Raw genomic sequence first — 18,625 nt, 5'->3', positions numbered from 1 at the left:
GGGTGTTTCCAATGGCTGTAAACTTGAACCAGGTTTCAAGAGCTCATACACTTTGATCCAGCAAGCTACACTTTCTATTGAAACGGTGTTTGCATTCAACCTGGTGATAAAAAGAGCAAAGAGCAACAAATTAAGATACTTTTCAACGATGAATGAATCTCCAGTTGTGTTAATTTCGAATATTTGCCCCTAAATACACATTTACAGTGCTTTTCTAAAGCATTACGTTATTGAAATCAATGAACAAATCTCTCGCAATCGTGTTACTTTTAAGAATTCGTTCGGACATCAGAACAATTCCTCATTGCCCAACCGGTATCTGAGAGTTTATGGGTTCGAATCCCGTCATGGACTGAGATGTTCAATTCTTTGCCACACGCTCACCACAGGATCAAAATTTCATCTTTCAGTACTCCCGATCAAATTTCTCTACAGGATTACAGTTATTAAGGTGGTCAACGACAAATTCAAGTAAAATAAAGAAAGGGTTAACTTATCTGAATTAAAAGATTTTTTCCAATATGTCATAGTGCACCAGCGTCCAAGAATTACACACTGCAATCCAAAATGGCCACACTTTCTCTTCAGTATCCGAGTTCACCTGGTAAAAAGGAGATTAAACATAAAACGAGCTATTTTTTCATCAACAAATGCGAGTCGTGTTTGTAAACTTAATAGCAGACAATTCTGCAGTGACTTCTTAAAGCAGGTATCAATACTGTATGATATAATTATTTAAGAAAACACTACATTTTTGTTGGCTGGCAAATCTCAAATAAACTTCCTGGTTCTGCCGAGGACATTAAAATAGTTGAAAATTTTCTCTGCAAGATACTTTGAAATGTATTGACATGGAAGGAGATTTTATTAACTTTGGACTGAAACCGAAAAAAACGGAAAATTTGAGGTGCTGGACTTATTGTGGAGAAAAAGTAGTTTCCAGCCATTAGCAAGCAGTGAACTACTGATTGAAACCACTGAGTCCAAGAGCCAACGAAGTTGCTTTTCTTGCACTGGAAAATTTTCAGTCCTTCGTTTCATAAACTTGCCAGAAACCAAGAGAGGCAAGTTGAAGATAAATTTCTAAAACCGGCAAAAAGTATTTTATGAACGTTACTGCTGAGCTTTTGGTGGTACATTTAGACAACATTTCTCAGTTAACGAATAGAAAACTGCGAAGATAATATCTGGTCTATCTGAATCAAGATGTTTGCAATACTTAACTTGTACCAAAGAACATTAGAGCCACGCACTGTCGTACAAAATGGACTTGTTTTCTCTCAGCATATCTTTCTTAAAACCTACATGAAAAAGAAAAGAGGAAGCTTTGATATACTGACTTAAATTGCGTTAGGTTTAGGAATTTGGTCAAAAACAATGCAGAGCCAGCGGTTTACAGAGACATTTAAAGCATAAATGTTACTCAGGCAGCGTTTGAACGCACAAAGCAGTATAAAATTATTATTTTTTTGCTACATTTTCCCTCAGGATGTACTCAACATGATAAAAGAAAATTAATTATTTTCTTTTTTGGACTGAGACTGTAAATGATATACCGGTAAGACAGAAGAGGCTAGATAAGAAAATTATGACGAGCTTACCTGTTCAGATGTCGTCTGCCTGCATCGAAGGGTAACACACTATAATCCAAAATGGCTGCTTTTTCCGGGTTCAATGCATTCTGTGTTCAACCTTGGAAAAAAGAGAGATGTCAATAAAAGAAGTACTTCTCCTTTTATTCAATAGTACAGTCTTGCAATTAGTGTACAAGTTTGCTATTTTCAGGCTATTATATTGTATTCGCTAACCTGAAATCAAGACAATACTTTATAGTGGTTACTGGCTTTCTTTTTGCTTAGAAAATTTACTGCGTACAAACGTGTTAGTTCTGGGACTCTGGTGGTATATTGTATTTCCTGATCAATATTGCTCTGAATTAAATCGTTTACCAGGGAAACGACGAACAAATAACAAAACTACAATGTACTTATCTGAAATCAGTCATTTCCTGTGGTCAACTTCCAGGTTGCGCTAGAGCCCAAGAACCACAACCTGCAATCCAAAAAGATTTCGGTTACGTTTTAATTTAAATTACCATATACTAGAACAAAAAAAAAAATATATAGAATTGTAGCAAGGGTCAAACTGAACCACAACAATACATTTATCGTGATAGCTACTTGTTCTTAGTCAGAATTTATAAGTCAAACTTTGCTATAAGGTCAGATCATACTTGTAAATTAAAGATAAAGTAAAACCTAGAATTTACCTGAAATTAGAGTTGATCGCAGCAAGCATAAAGAGGCTGATAAGGAGAGAACGGAGCTCCAAAGCTGAACACGGCTGCTCATAATGGTTACATTTCCTTTGGATACCCCTCTGTTCGTTTAGTGCGAGGCGGGAGAGACGAAACTGTCAAAAAATATATTCAGTAGGTCAATCAGTTAGCTAGTTAGAAACCGGTCACACAACGTCGGCCAATATCGCCTGCATTAACAAACTTCTTAATGTTCTCTTAGAAGTATTTTATTTGGAGTGAGATAGTTTTAATGTTTCCGCCAGAATTCAAAGCAAGTTTGTTCAAAATTGGTTCTATATTCGTCAAGTAATTTCTGATTTCACGAAAATTATGAAAACATGAGGATAAATAAACAATAGCCACAATGCAATTATAACTCAAATCTGCCTTTATGTCTGAAATTCTAACGAAATGTTTTGATATTACTTACCCGAAAATGTATTAGAAATGAATCCTGGAGAAAAGGACAAGGATGGCTGCATAACAACTCAACAAAGCCGCGCCCAAAGTAAAACCGCCTAAATTAATTCCAGTTAAAAACTTCACGAGCAGTTAGTTCAGCGATTGTATTGAAACAAACTGTTCGTGCATGAGAAAAGAATTTAAATCCTCAGGAAATATTATTGACGTAATTTTAAAACTGTTGATATTAAGTCAGTCAGATCTTCATATCCTTAGCAACTCAGAGCATCGGAGCAATGGACAACAAACCGGGTCTAAAACACAGGTCGCATTCCACTGGTCAAGAGTAGAAATCCCTACTCTACTGATGAATAACTATGCCAAAAGTTTCCCCTCGATCTAAAACAACATTTTAGCAAAGTACTAGGGCTAATTAGGGCTAGGAGACTGAATCTTGGTGCTGTTTATTTATCTGAAGCACAGTGACCTGTACTCTGACCTGTGGAATGTGACCTGTAGTTGAGACCCGCCGTGGACAACATAAAACAGTTACAAAAACGACGAACGAGAGAGCTAGTAAATTAACTTATTTCTGAAATGTGGTATTCAGTAAGAAACTTTCAAACCTACTGTTCCGATGTGCTTGTCTAAACGCGCTTGGTAATTCTTTATTCCGAAAGTTTCACACCCTCCCAGTATTCAACAATTTCTTCAATGTGTGGACGTAAAAAATTGCTCCTCGAAATGGCTATACTAAACCACTAAACTGCGGAAAAGTGCAGGCGTAGCGAAAAGCGAACAAAGACATGAAAAGAGAAAACGAAAGCGTAGACTTATCTGCGAAGGGGAGTTCGTACATCCACGAAGATGCTGCTTCACCTCTACATCACACGACGGTTTCTGACACTAAAATGAACGGGATGTCCTTTGAGACTTCCTTACATACGCGATTAAAATTCATTCCACCTACTAGAAAAGTGTTTGCTGCATCAGAATGTTTCATTGAGATTTCTGTGCGTCAAACAATAGAGCATACAGTGATATCATTAAAAAAATATCGAATAAAGCACGCACTCAGTCGTAAGTTATTTTCTTCTAAAAAAGCACAGGTATTTCAAATGAAATTCGTTGAATAGTTTTCAAGAGGTTGACTCTTGAAGTCGTGTGTGATATCTTTAAAAACCCCAAGGAAAGACTGAACATGTGTCTTCGGGAGCTTGAAATTCATCGCCGCGTTTTAAATGCACAACGTGTCTTATTCTCAGTTGTGTTGGCATTTTACAGAGCCAAGCCCTGAAAACTGAAGGTGTGAGATGTTTACCAAGATAGGAACGGAAGGCGTGCTCGAACTATTCGGTGACAACACTGGGACTGTACAATTGTGTAAAAGCAAAAAATATAAACATATCAAAAATAATTCTGATAAATGTATTTAACATCAATGCTGTCTTGAATTCCAAACATGATTTGTTTCCCACAATGGAAGGATTTGAGTTAGAGACAAAACTAGAGGTCCAGAACAATGCTTTTCTCTGACTTTCCCTTGATAAAAATAAAATTTCTCTAATCAAATAAATAACAGATAGAGTGACGAGTAGTAATAAGAGAATTAACCAAATACCATTTTGTAACCCAGACCATTATTTTCTTGTTTTAACTCCCTCACCGTAATAACCGAACCTCGCTTGCTCGCTTCGGTTATTACGGTGGGAGGGAGTTAAAACAAGAAAATAATTGTCTGGGTTACAAAATTTTATTTGGTTAATCCTCATCTTATTACTACTGTGAAGAAACAGGGGAGCGCCCGAACCAAATTAAACGGGATAACCGGGGAGAGGGATTCACTATTTAGACATAACGCGAGCTGTGTTATACTGTTCGAACACCGGACATGAACTGTCAACTTTCCGAGGCCATCCAAAACCCCCCTCCAGAGCTTCGTGAGACAATTTACAAGGAGTATCTCGCAATAAAAAGGAGGCAAAAAAAGGAAATGGGTTGGGATGAGGTACATGATGATATTGAAGAGGCGCCCTTCTGTGAAAAACGATCAAGAATTGTAAAGGTCATGTTTTACCGTAAATGCAACTCCTGTCGCCTAAAAGGACTATGTTACGAGTGTTATAAAAATGGAGTAAAACACTATCTCGGCTACCCCATATATGACGAGAACGACTACGCCGAAATCTTTCAGAAATTTTACTGAGCGGCGGCGATATTAACCTTCGTTCGAAGCAAAAGTTTTGTTTTGAAATCTGTGAGTTGCGTGACATTTTTCTCAGAAAGACTGGAACCAAATATAAATATTCCCCAGGCCCTTGGACGAGCAGTACTGAAAACATGGAGGACAACTAAAGATTTTTTTGTTTGGGCCGAAAAACGAACCAGAACAGAATTACAAAAATACGCTCAGTCAACGCGCTGTAAGTTATTTTCACCACAGAAGATGTCGAAGTGAATCGAGCAGGAGAAAACGATAAAATAACAAGATTTGATCCCAGCGTTCGATCGATCGTAACATGAAATATTCCTTGAACAAGGGACTCAATCGAGCCCGTTTAAGTTTTCTCTGCTTCTCGCATGGCTTCAACGACTTGATATGTTATCTGTCTGGCCTCTTTCTGCCAAACGGGTGTAGAAAGTTCCATGAAAATAAAGCAAATCGCGTGGAAAAGCACAAGCATTTTGGCCTTCAGAAGTACTGCTAGGATATAATTTATTCAGCCAATCTCTAATTATAGTTCATGATATCTTGTATTAACTACATGTAGATTATAATATTATGATATGTTATTTCTCTTGTCTACAATATTTATATATTCTGTAACTCAAAGGTACACTCCACTGTATTGGCAGGGTAACGAGAAAAGACTGTACGAGTTTATAGTGAGACATTTCTTAGCCTGCTGTTCTGAGGTAAGAAATTTCACATTATGCTTTGCTAAAGATACATTAATATTGCCTGAAGTTGTCAATGGCGAGCCATATCATAAACTGAACTGACTCTTTTTGTCAGGATGCCAAAGGTCAAGAGACAAACGTGGAAATAGAGATTGCTGGAGAAAAGGTGAGTTGACATCCTAACTTGTGAAAACAAATCATTTTGAGTTTACTGTGCCATGCATCCTACCATTACCACTTGAGAAAGTTTTTTCTTAAAGTTTGAATTTTTTTGACAACTTTTTGCTGGCCTCTGTTTGAACCAGCAAATCAAAACATGGGACTGTTGAAGGTAAAGATGTTAAATTGTGAAATTCAACATTTCAAAAGTCTCAATCTGTGAACATTTGAAACCAGCAGGAAGTTGTCACAGTTTGATATGCAGTTTCAAACGAAAGCCATCAGAAGTTTTCAAAAAGATGGCAAAAAGTTGTCAAAATCTAATCAAAAACTTTCGTAGGTGGCATAGTAAGGTGAATAGCAGTGTAAAATAGTGCCCTAGTGTCCAGATATGCAGTAGTTGTTTTTTACACATAAAATGCTTCTCAATTCTTACAGTAAATATAGAGATGTACTATATTCAAAATGTACTAAATTAAATCTTATTGTTATTTCAAGTTGAGAATAAACTGATTATTTATGGATCTCTGTACTCCATGCTTTTAGTTTACAGCTACAGGACTCATGATAATTGCAGGAAACTATCTTGATGTTTATCCATATGACAAGTGGAATGCAAAGGTGGGTTAATTTTATTTCAATCACGTTCTGTTTTCTGAATTCAGATAATTATGTCTGCACATATCAAGCAGCTTTTGTAATCAGGAGTGTGCAATGTAAATTTGTATATTGAGAACTGTTTAGATTGGTTTCATGATTGTGATTTCTTGAGCTTACATACATGTATTACAAAGTTGAACTTCTTTTACCTGTAAACCTTTTATGATTATCTTAGCATTCTCAAATCTGCTTTCTTCATGTTAGACAATCCCAGTGTACAACCAAGGTGAAGAATTTCAACCAAGTTCAATTGAGGTTTGTAATTACTGAGCTTGATGTCTGTTGATTAATGAGCTGTTGTTGGTCAATAGTTAACATAACATGAGTACTTGTGTTCTAATTATTTCAAACTGTTTGCAGATGGTTGATGGTGAAACCAAACCTCCTCCTTTGTTAACTGAAGCTGATCTGATCAGTCTAATGGAGAAACATGGTATAGGTAAATTGGAAAAGCTCAATTTACAAACTTGTTCAAGATTCAATGTCAACGTTTATTTTTACCGTACATTTTCCATAATAATATTCTCCTTGGATCCTTGAGAGGATTAGTTTGGAGTCATGGGTGAAGACAATTTTTCAATATTGCCAGGAACAGTCTTATTTTTCGTTATTTTACTTTTTATTGAAATCTAGTGAAATTATATGATTATGCAAAACATTGATTGAATTTTATTCAAAGATTTCTCTTATTTCATGTAATTAATATGTTTTTCCAAATATACACTTATTATAACCATGAATATTCAAGTTAATACAAGTTAATTCCTACCTAGTAACTTTTCAAGTCCATTCACTTAATATTATTTATAATTTACGCTCCAATGGAGTGGAACCCTGCCTTACGGCCACCCTGTTATTTATGGCCACTTTATTCTGGCCTAAACTAAAGCTCAGTCAGTCATTTTTGTATTTAAAGAACTCCTTTTAATATGGCCACCCAGTTAATATGACCAGATTTTTGTGGCCCGCTGGTGACCGTTTTAACAGGGTTCCACTGTGTCTCTGTTTAGCGTAATTAATGATTGTATTTTTTGTCTAAATACTTTTGTCAGTAGTAACAGCAAATAACTAAAGGAGAAGTGAATTTTAGCGATGATCCACCTTTACAGACAAGTGAAATATTCTTGTTGTTCACCTTTTACATACAGGCACAGATGCAACTCATGCAGAACATATAGAGACCATAAAAAACAGGTGCTATGTGGGAGTGCAGCAAGATGGGACCTTTCTACCAGGACAGCTTGGAATGGGACTTGTTGAAGGTAATAGCTTCACAAAGATCTATTGAGTTGTAATTTATGAAGACTAATTAATCCTCAATATGGAATAATCATCTCAGAAACTCTGCATTATTTTCATACAGCAGTCTTCTGTTACAATGTTGCTACCTGTTTTCTTAACTCTGCTATTTTGACCCAGAATCTGATTGTATTTCCTTGCATTTCTCTTGTATTTGAAAAGGTTATGACTTGATGGGATTTGAGCTTTCCAAACCAAGCTGAGGTCAGAACTTGAAGCTGATTTAAAAAGGTGAGTGAGATATACTGGTTACAGCAGCATTTTCAGTAAAAGCTGATTGTTAAAAAATTTATTCCCAGCTGTTCTCAAATGTAATCACATGTTGGTAATTCTGTTAGCTGATAATAACAGAGCAATTCTGCACACATGTTTATTCCATGTCCGCCCATATGATCGTCAACATTAGACTATCCTCAGTGGTGAATTTACTTTTATTATTGTGTTATTTTATTAAATTTAATGCCTACTTTATGATCTAACTTTGCAGAATTTGTGAAGGAACAAGAAACAAAGATGGTAAGGACAATTTACAGTACTGTGCACCTTATCACTGTCACCTGATCAAGTTTTTGATCAATATTTGCTACTAGCAAACTGGAATCTTTTTAAACAACTATTTGATATCTTCCAGTGAAAGTGTAACGTATGTGATAGGTGCAGTTGTCAAGTTTCTCATTCTCACTCAGTCTGTTGTCAACTGCCTCCCTCACTTGTTGCATTGTCATTGGCTGCTCAACATTTATTTAACAAGATGGCCACCATGAAAAATCACCCCCTTCAAGATTTGTTGCTGCCAAAATGGTCAAGAATACTAAGTAAAAGGAGGGAATAATTCCAACTTCCCAGATAAGAATGGAGATACAAAAACTCATTTATAAACAGATGTCTTTCTAAACTAGTGCAGATTTTAAATTGTTTTTATCTTACTTTTATTCATGATTTCGATTGTAAACTTACTGGTATGTCTGCTGAGTCTGACTTTTTCAGTGAAAACTTCATTAATACATTCATTCCAAATAAGACAGAAGTCATCAGAGAGTTCTCAGAGACATGAAACCCTAACCCAAAGTTGTCAAAAATTAATAAAAAGAACATTGTCAAGTAGCAATAGCGTGGTGGACAGTTCTTGAGACATGTTTATGACCAAGAAAACAAGATGTAGTAGACTTGCTTTTGCCATAAAATATCTGATAATTATCATTCCTGTTGTTTAGATGTACTTGTTGAACAGATAGCCAAATATAAGGAACAGTTTGTTCAAGCTGTGGAAGAGGTGGGCTTATATGTATTCTTCATTTACATGTATTCAAATTTATTTACAGATTATAATGGGACACAGTTTTCCTGTGATGCTCAAACCTTCTTATGGAATAAATAACCTTGGCCCACATTAGGCTTCATTGTTACAGTAATCAAAAGATCATTGTTGGAAATTGTTTGGATACTGTAGGTATGCTTGCAATAAAGGCTGGAGATGAGACTTTTATAACTATTTACAGGTCTAATAGTTACTTCAGATGTACAATATATTAAATTTTTGCATTTTCTGTACGATATTTCATGATCTAAAGAGTTCATACCAATATATTCAGTCTGCACAAACTCTTATTTATTTTTGTGATATAAAGATTATCTTTTAGTGGCTGAAGTGTTTTGTCAAAAAATGGTGAAACTTGCTTCAGTGGTACTAATTTGGATTTAATTGTTTTTGGCTGCTCAGTTTATAGTAGGTTAATATTCAAATCAGTATTACAGACTTCTTGGAATTCATCAATTTTGGTGGTTCATGATTGGTTTGTTTTCTTTCTCTGTATAGGCAGTCAAACTGGATCAAGCCTTATCATCTTATTTTGGAGATCCTCAAGAATTTATCAATGAAGGTAAAACTTACTGTTGCATACTGTTGTATGCGTAAATAGAAGGAGAAAAATGTTTGATTGAATGCATTGTTTATGTCACTGAACATCAAGCACAGGATAACTGAATGACAGAGTTTGTCAACCAGGGCATTATGCTCAAAACCGAATTAATGCTGATTACTAACTTTTTATCTTAATGCAGATCTACTCAGTGAGAAACTGAGAATTGATATTTTAATTTACTTTCATTTGCAACGGTTCAAGTATTGTTAGAAATCTTGCTCTTACTGTATAACCAAATTCTTGGTGGAATCCGGACTCAGCTCATGCCTTCCCAAGGTCTATCTACAAACTTTCCAAACCTTTAGTGATTTTTTTATGATTACAGTTCTTGGTAATGAGGACGAGAGACAAACAGAACCTGATCGCCTTTGTCCTAGATGCAAAACTGAACAAATGGTGCTCAAGAAAACTAAAGATGGCAGGTACGCTGATGTTGTTAAAATAAGTATACAAATACTTATGGCTGATGTACATGTAGTGACTGCAAATATTTACAGTGATTTTCCAAGTTTTGTCATAAAACCATCAGTTTAGAGTGTTTCAATGACTTTTCAATGACTGCTGCTGCTGTTAGGTGCCAAGTTGACCTTCTTTTTGAAAGTAGTCACCTCGTCCACTTTTACTTTCTTCCAAACTTACTTACAGGGTTTCATTAAGGGCTGGACACCAAGCAAATTGAGTGGCTGTGAGGATGGTTTTGTCCCCCGGGTTAGGCCATCTGGAAAAAAGTTTTTCTTGGAGAGTCCGAGTTCAGTTCAAAACGTTTTGCCCACCTGTGAAAACCAGTTGCCTTCCTACTGAAAACATTAATGAAACCCCTGTAGCTTCCCACCCAGGTTTGTAATATGTATAGTTCCTGACTTGTTAAAATGCAACAGCCTTGTTACGTTTTTCTTCTTTTAACTCTGCAGCTTCATGATAGGATGTCAAGGCTACCCAAGATGCCGTGCCAGTGCCTTCTTCCCTAAATTTGTGGTTGAGGCTGCAGTTCATGACTCTGTGTGTCAGCGGTGTCAACCAGGAGATGTACATAAAATCAGTTTCAAATTCAAGAGAGGTTCTGTTCCACCCATGATGCCTTTACAGTAAGTTTTAAAATTTGCATTATTTAAAGGTGGGTGGAGTATTTGTGTGATTCACCTGTGTTTGCTGCATGCCTGAGTAGCTTGAAACATCATGCAGAACATGTTGGCTTTGACCCATTTTCCTAATTTACTATCAAAATCCAGCATTTCCTCAAGCAGAGCTAGGTCTGTGTCACCAAAATTTTCCCAAATGCTTATGATGAAATAATTGTTAACCTTTAATGTTGAAAGGGTGACACTATGTTTTCTTATTGCTAAAACATTCAGTTAAGTGCTTAAGACTCCAGCGAAACCGTTGGCTTTGTTGAAAGGGACCCCTCGTGCATGAAGCTTGTTTTATTGGCCGCTGATGATTGTATCATTCTTGCTTTGTAGATATACTGGCTGCGTTGGTGGATGTGATGATAGTCTAAGAGAGTTATTGGACCTCAAGGACTTAACAAGGCTGCCGTCTGAGTCAGGTAAAAAGCTCTATCCGGGAAATGTTCTTCTTCATTAAAAGAACTATTGTTTCACAAGATTAGTCGGAAATCCTTCAATAAGGGTAGTGTTTTCTTCTGTTTGTAGCAAAACATGGGGAATGTCTGAAACTCGATAGCAAGTGCTCTGAGCATACACGCAGGGAGAATTTCGGAAACTTAATCAGTTTAAGGTGCTTCTTCTGTATCTGTTGTACTAAAGGTGGAAAATCATGGCTTAAGTCATTTGTTGGTGATAGAAGGATCATGTATTTGCCACTTCTTCTTGCTGTCATACTGTTAGCCGTTTTAAGGCAGTAGTTCTTGTTTTGATACCTGACCAGGTGGTTCAAATTCAGCTGGAAGAGGGAGACAAACTTCTCAGCCCAGCAACAGAGGAAACAAACATACTTCAGGGCGTGGTCGAGGCATGCCTAGCAAGACCAGAGGGAGCGGCTCTAGATCAGCTGCAACATCTCAAGTAAGAAGACCTTCTGTTCCAAAGAGAGGTATTACCTCCAATCAATCCAATAGGAATGCAGGGCGTGGTTATACACCAGCTGGTCAGAGTTGGGGACTCAGCTCATCATTTTCGGGAGGTACTTCCTCATTTCATTTTCAATTAACGCCAAACTATAAATTAACGATCTACAGTTGCAACATGAGAAGAAGTCAAACCTTCATCTAAATGTGTGTGCTCCCGTTTTTCTTTTCAGGTTTTAACCAATTTCCTTCAGATGGCCACATTGGAGGGTAAGTTTTACAGAAATCTGCATTTGCTGCCAGCCCTCTGCTTTAATGCACCATTACCACTATACTGAGGTCATTTTTTCATCCTATTTTGTTAACTTTTACGACAGAGATGACAATGAGAACTGTGTGGTTTGTACCTGTGGGCAGCCTGCAACAACATTAACTGTAAAGAAAGATGGACCTAACAAAGGTAAGTAACATGAACACTAGTTCCAGTAGCATATAGATATATGAAGTGGCTCGCAGGAACCCATAAAACAGTGAAAGTCTATCCCATGCTAGGAGAGATCAGTAGAAGTTAATCTTAAATGGCATACTGGTTCTGATTAGCGCCAGGTTCTTTGCATGGAGCAACTTACAATGTTATTATTGTATGAATATTGCTACTCCATTTTGGCAAGATGTTAGTCTGTCAGATTATCCTGGCAGTTTGTCTGGTTGCCCTACGAATTTGTTGTTACTCATTTATGGGCGAATCTTTGCTGACGTCATTGTTTACATTTTTCCTCATTAACATACGACTTTGCGCATAGAGGGCATCATGCTAGACACGATTTTACTAAGAAAACTTAAAGAGCTTGTGAAACTTAGTAAGTGGTGAAATGTTTGGCTCTTTGGGTGTAATATTCGAGGAGAGATTGACTTTCAAAAAACATCAAAATTTCTGGGTGGCAAAAGCGCTAATGAGCTCATACCTTCTTTATAAAATTTTGAGCTTTTAAACCCTCGTCGCACAAAACGTATTCAATACGTCGAGATTCCTTGGGATAGTTATTCGTGCCGTGCCCTTTCAATATTCAGTATTAATCTCTTTGTGGCTCCATCAGAAACTGTATCGCTTATGGTAATGAGGCAAATGTTGTAAACAAAGATTCTCCTATACACCTGGGTAGAGAGAGGCACAGAGAGTAAATTGCATTGCTCAAGGAACACATTACAGCGAACCCAGTCAGTGCTCAAACTTGGAACTCTTTGCAGAGTGCGATGGCTAACCTTCAGTAAAACTAAAAGGGACGTCATGTATTTGTCGCATAAGAAGGTTACCTTGATCAGGGAAGAAATAACAGTGCTGGTTTGATTTTAATTATTTACATTCAGGTCGACCGTTTTATAAATGTCCAAACAGAGATAATGGCTGTGGATTTTTCTTGTGGGCTGATGACGATTCAGGGAGTTCATCATCATCATTTGGCCAAACTGCGCCTCTAATGACATCCAATAACTTTAACAGGAATAATGCAGGTACATGATCACTGTTGGTTGGTCCAGAGTCTTTTGTGCGAGTTGAAGCTTTTTTCCATAAAAAAAATTACTATCAAATAAACATTTTACGATAACTGCAGAAATTCTCGCGCGCTCATTGGCTAATCTTCATCGTCAATATGCGGACAGACTCATGAATTTATAATTTATGCGATGCGTCAACGAGCGAGAGCGGACAATTTGACAATCTGTTATCGTAAAAAACAGATTGACGTCAGTTTTTCATACGTCTGTCCTGTTATTGACAATGAATTTCATCATAACATTGTCAAAGTAGTCTGCGGATCCACCAGGCGATAGCCTCGTGGATTCACAGCTGCTTTGACAATGTTATGACGAAATTCATCATCAATAACAAGATAGACGTATGACGTCAATTTGTTAAGTTTAACCAAAGTGGATAACACGATGATCTAACGATTAGATTATCACACGTCTGATTTGGCAGTCTGGGTTTGAGTGCTGGCAGGGGTCAGTATGTTGTGTTCTTGGTGAAGGCAATGTAAGTTCCCCTGTGTCTCACTCCCACAATTCATTCCCTCTACTCAGGTAAAAATGGAAAATGTCTGCTTTTGAAACTGCTCTTGTGTCTACATTGGGATCTTCCACTAATAAGTAAACTTTTCCTCACTTTAGGATTCAACTCTGGAAGAAACACAACTTTTACTGGAGTCAGGTGAGATACAATTTTTGATTAGACCATCTATACACGGGAAGTCAACACAAAATCTGTTCTGTGTCGTTTTTTTTTTCTTTTTTTCTCACAAACTGCCTCATAATGTTTCTTTCATTACAGTGGATCAATGAGTACAGACAGCTCTAATCCCTCTTGTCGCTGTAACGAACCAGCTGTAAGGTATTACATTACACACTTAACATCTTTAGTTGTAGCTTACAAGTACATGCATATGCGAAAGTTTTCTGTTATGAAATACTGATCAACACATCGCCAATTGGACTACTAGTAATAAAGTAAGTAGTCTGGATAATTTATAGCAATTTGGCACGACGACAGATTAAAAATAGAGGTTTAAAGAGATTTGAGCAACATTTTCTTAAGAAAGCTTTTACTCTATTTTCACAGCAGCCTCACACTCTTGCAAGTCCATCCATTAGCTTGTTGTATCCAAGTACCAATACTTGCAAGACATAACCAAAACTAACTTTCATTAAATTTGTCAGCCGCACAGTTTCCAAGGAAGGACCGAACAAGGGCCGGCCATTTTACTGTTGTGCTAAGCCGAGAGGGCAGGGTTGCGATTTCTTTGAATGGGGGGACACTCCAGAGTCATCAGCTCGCAGTAACGCGTTCAAAACAGGACGATCAGCACCAACAAACAGTGGAGCGACAAAGAAAAGAAAGTGCGGCCTTTGCCACCAGGAAGGTAGGGATTTCTTTAATTTTGTTCAAAGAATCTTGCTTCTGCTCCAAAAACAGTGCTTGATTGGTAACTAAAGAATTTCTGGCAACCTCAATAGTGGTAACCTTGTGAAAGTTAGAGTGGAAAGACTTGAAAGTGCCTGAACTTCATTCATCTTAAATAAAAGCAATGAAGAGGCAAAGTGTATTAGCAAACAAAAGCTGTTGCTTCAGTATTTTTTTCTTTATTTGCAGGTCACACCAAGAGGACCTGCCCCATGAACAGATAACACACAGCCGGAGTAGATATTCTGTCGCTAATAATATTGATCTGTTAACGCACAATGCAAATAAATTCTTTTACATGTCATGTCTCTGACATGTGGAATGCCTCAATGAGTTCTTAGAACATTTCAGCTGTGGCTCAAAGCTTGATTCCACGTTTTACATCTTACTTTTATTACAATGTACATCCTGTAACTTCATAAAAACACCAAGGACACTTATCAAATATGCATTATGCTTCAATGTACTTGCATTTCAATTATTTTAATAAAAACCGTGTCTTATTGAACAATGAAAAATTAAGACGCACAAACTGGAGCATTCTTTTGTCTAGGATGAAAAATAAGTCGAGAATTCGGTTTATTGCTGATGCGGGTTAACCAGCAATCTGTACGTACTAATAACACCTCGACGATGTTCCAATCTTACCTTAGGGACGAGGATTTTATTGCGAGCAAGCTCTATTTATGTCAGTCATGTGTCACGGTTGTATTAAAATGACATTCCTTTTTTTGGCAGACCCAAATAATGCAGGTCTGATTGTTTTACCCAATGGCTCCCATCTAAATGTTCACTTAACACTGATGATTTAGTACTTAGCACGATCAGACTTTACCCTGATCTTGGGCTTGTCGAGCCAATCTTTGTACCTTTAGATGGTTCGCAAAACTCGGACTGATTCAACTGTACTGATCAAACTCTGTCAATCTACTGTGACTGAAATAGATAAGAGTAAGTTTGCCGCACGTGATCTGTTTTTGTTTTTGCAACTGTCAAATTTTAGGTTTATAAATGCGGAGGTCTCCTGCTCTTAAAATTATACGTATTGTAACAACCTCAGTTTCTGGATTAATAGTGATTGTTAATCTTGAGATGTACTCTCAGTCGTAGTTACTTCTAATCATAAGGGTGTACATTCGAGATAAACTTCGGATCAACTTTGACGAATACATCTTCCAACGACTTTTGCATGCGCAACGTAGAATTTCGAGAAATCATTTGGTTGCTACTTACATCCCACACAAATGCAGAGATCTCAATTAGAATGCATAACATTCCGAAAAGTAGGCGAAATGTAGTTCTAACCCGCTACCTTTAACATGGAAGCAAAATGTTTCTAAAACACATTTTTGTTCGCAACGTTTATTGTTATTTGGTTATGAATCGGAATACACTGCAAAACGAAGTTAAACAAAGATAGGCCAGCAAGTAATAATTCTGAAAACCATTAAAATTATAATACTTAAAAAATGTTTGAAAAAAACCCAAACGTTTTCGACATTATGTGATTGTCATCTTCAATATAATGTCAAACACGTTTGGTTTTTTACTTTTTTAGTCTGTTAAACATGTTTAGCCTTGTAAAAATTTTAAATCGCAAGCCGATATTATGGACATCACAATACTTCTACATCATGTTTAAAAAGACCAGTTAAATAACTAAAAACCCAAAGGTTAATGTCTCTAGATAAACTGTTGGTGGTAATATCACTTACGAAGTCACTCTTGCGGCAGTCGTGGGATTACAATTTTGTCTTATATTTCGCAGTGTGTCTATGATAGCGTGTCGAATGTGTCTCATCTTCCAGCAGTAAATAACAGGATTCAGAGAGGAATTAAAGAACAACAGGGTCTTTGAGTATAACAACAGACCCTTTAAAGCGGTACTTGGCGCAGAGATCAAACTGGCAACTAGAGCGGAATAATCTGGCAAACTACAAACTAAAAACACAAGATATACGCAGAATGTACTGACGGCAGATTTTCTCTGCCTCGCAGCACTTTCCATTTGGTTATTCTGTGCTACCTGTATTTGCTGGACTTGCATTTGTTTTGCGTGGCGTTGTACAGTGAAATAAATTTTGCAGTAAACAGTTGCTGTAATAATATAGCAAAAACTTACAATGATAATGGTGACGAGCATGGTGGCGACATTAGCTGAGGGCCAAAGCCAAATTGATGTAAAAAATGCACTAAAAACCCAAATTGAGATCACCACAGCAACAACACGCTTGTGAGTCACAAGTTCCTGATATCTAAGATGAAGATGAATAGCCAAGAATCTGTCGACACTTATGGCCAAAACACTAAAGAACGAAGAGTAAATAAATACGTATGAGGCTTGGTGAAGCAGGGTGTTAGTGGAATTAGCAGGACTGACCATCCGTGGGATATACAAAGGTTGGGTCAGCAAACCAACACCAAGATCAGAAACAGCAAGACTCAGGAGCAATGTTTTCAAAGGCTTTGGTACCAACGAAGTTTTTTTCATCGCGTGTATTGTTAAAATATTTAACATGATGGCGGTGTAGGCTGAGAAAGCGTTGAACACACAGTTAACGATGACCGATGAGTAGGGTGGGTGAGCTTCATTCATTATACAGCTTGAACTTTGAAAAATGAGCGCTGAGCAATGTTACAGTGAAGTTGTACCGTGGGCTGAGTTGTAAACGAGGGGGTTTGATCAAAAAATGATGCGGTGTTTGATACTACTTCCGGTCTAGGATTGAATGATGTATACAGGTACTAAACTGGCATCTGTTTTAATGTTAAAAAAAAAAACAAACAAACAAACAAAAAACACTTGTCTGTTCAAAGAGGGCGATCTTTTGACATTGTTGCTTAAATTGATTATTCAATGTTCATTTTGTGCAACACTACGACAGGAAAACGAAGATATCTATAGTAAAGCAATGAATGATACTTAATCTAAGGAATAGTTTAGGCGTTCAAGTAGAGAATTTTGCGTTTTCCATAAAAATTGTTCGTTACAGAAATGTGCTGAATTTGAATTTTCATAACAATGAATGTCACAATGCTAGCTTTGCACGCTCTTCTCATTTCTGCAATCAGACTAAGTTCCCTTTTCCCCAAAGTAGAAATCGCATTTAACAATCATTTTGATCTTGAAGGAGTTAAACTAATATATTAAAATGGAAAATAACTGAAAGTAAGTCTTCATACAAAACCAAATGGCTTTTCTAAACAAGCATCCTAATGATGCCCAGATGGTGACATGTTAACTTGTTTCGCAAATAAACTCCTCCAACGTTATTCCAGTTTAGCCCAAAAACTATTTTTGTCTTCTGCTCATCTCTTAATTTATATTATAATACAAATTAATTATTTCTGCAAGAGAAACTATTTGTTCTTGAACAAGAACGTGATGAGTAAAGTTCCTTGTTAGTTAATTAAACCTTTCGTTATGTCATGTTTCTGTGACAACCTCAGTTGTCTGGGACCTGTCCATTGGTAAATTGCCTCCTGTGAATAGCGTTTTACGGGTGAAGTCAGAAGTTCATACTATGAGTTAGTTATGGGTGCGTGTATACCTAATAAGAAGGAAAACAAAAATTTCGTGCCAAAATGAAAATTATACAAATTAGAAATTCAGCTGCTCTTTTATTTGGTCATTTCTCGTTCGTCTTTTCCGTATTTTACGAATATTTATATTTGCAAGGGGTGTTCACTTTAGTCAAAAATTGCAAATTGTAATAAAAACGTCGTTTACATTGTCGGTAAGTTTGATTGACTCATTTAAAACACTGGGAAAACGCATTTTACACGCAGACCATTTAGTCGCTTGTTTATTACACGCATGCTAATGAAGCTGAGATGGTCAAATATTTCGTTTTAGCCAAACGGAGCAGGCTACGCCGGTTATTTCAATTTTAGTGCAAAAATACTGAATGAATTATTTGAACCTTTATCATAATTGCAGAGCTGTTTTTCGTGACAGCAGTAAATGCGTCAATAAAAGTAAAGATGTTTTGTGTTTG

The 18,625-nt window shown here is 36.9% G+C and overlaps 1 protein-coding gene and 1 pseudogene across 2 annotated transcripts; one reads left to right on the top strand and one right to left on the bottom strand.

Moving 5' to 3' along the window:
- The first annotated feature begins 4,592 nt into the window (after nucleotides 1-4,592).
- On the top strand, nucleotides 4,593-15,375 carry LOC149112788 (DNA topoisomerase 3-alpha-like; annotated as a pseudogene). Its single transcript, XR_016207143.1, has 23 exons — nucleotides 4,593-4,709; nucleotides 5,038-5,124; nucleotides 5,558-5,617; nucleotides 5,718-5,768; nucleotides 6,308-6,382; nucleotides 6,626-6,676; nucleotides 6,782-6,860; nucleotides 7,570-7,683; nucleotides 7,883-7,951; nucleotides 8,208-8,236; nucleotides 8,935-8,993; nucleotides 9,537-9,600; nucleotides 9,968-10,064; nucleotides 10,554-10,727; nucleotides 11,103-11,188; nucleotides 11,530-11,784; nucleotides 11,902-11,938; nucleotides 12,046-12,128; nucleotides 13,037-13,180; nucleotides 13,838-13,877; nucleotides 13,998-14,057; nucleotides 14,384-14,586; nucleotides 14,817-15,375. The product of XR_016207143.1 is annotated as a DNA topoisomerase 3-alpha-like (transcript).
- A 740-nt stretch (nucleotides 15,376-16,115) lies between these two features.
- LOC149112787 (adenosine receptor A2b-like) lies at nucleotides 16,116-17,451 on the bottom strand. The gene has a single exon (XM_089290803.1). It carries the CDS (start codon nucleotides 17,221-17,223, stop codon nucleotides 16,339-16,341), a length of 885 nt encoding a protein of 294 aa, XP_089146929.1. The 5' UTR covers nucleotides 17,224-17,451; the 3' UTR covers nucleotides 16,116-16,338.
- Between the last annotated feature and the right edge of the window lie 1,174 nt (nucleotides 17,452-18,625).

This window comes from Orbicella faveolata, unplaced genomic scaffold (genome assembly GCF_042242905.1).
Source record: "Orbicella faveolata isolate gen_17 unplaced genomic scaffold, um_ofav_v1 contig_2, whole genome shotgun sequence".
Classification (NCBI taxonomy): domain Eukaryota; kingdom Metazoa; phylum Cnidaria; class Anthozoa; order Scleractinia; family Merulinidae; genus Orbicella; species Orbicella faveolata.
The sequence above is the reverse complement of the archived record's forward strand: the minus strand, read 5'-3'. Positions and strand labels throughout refer to the sequence as shown.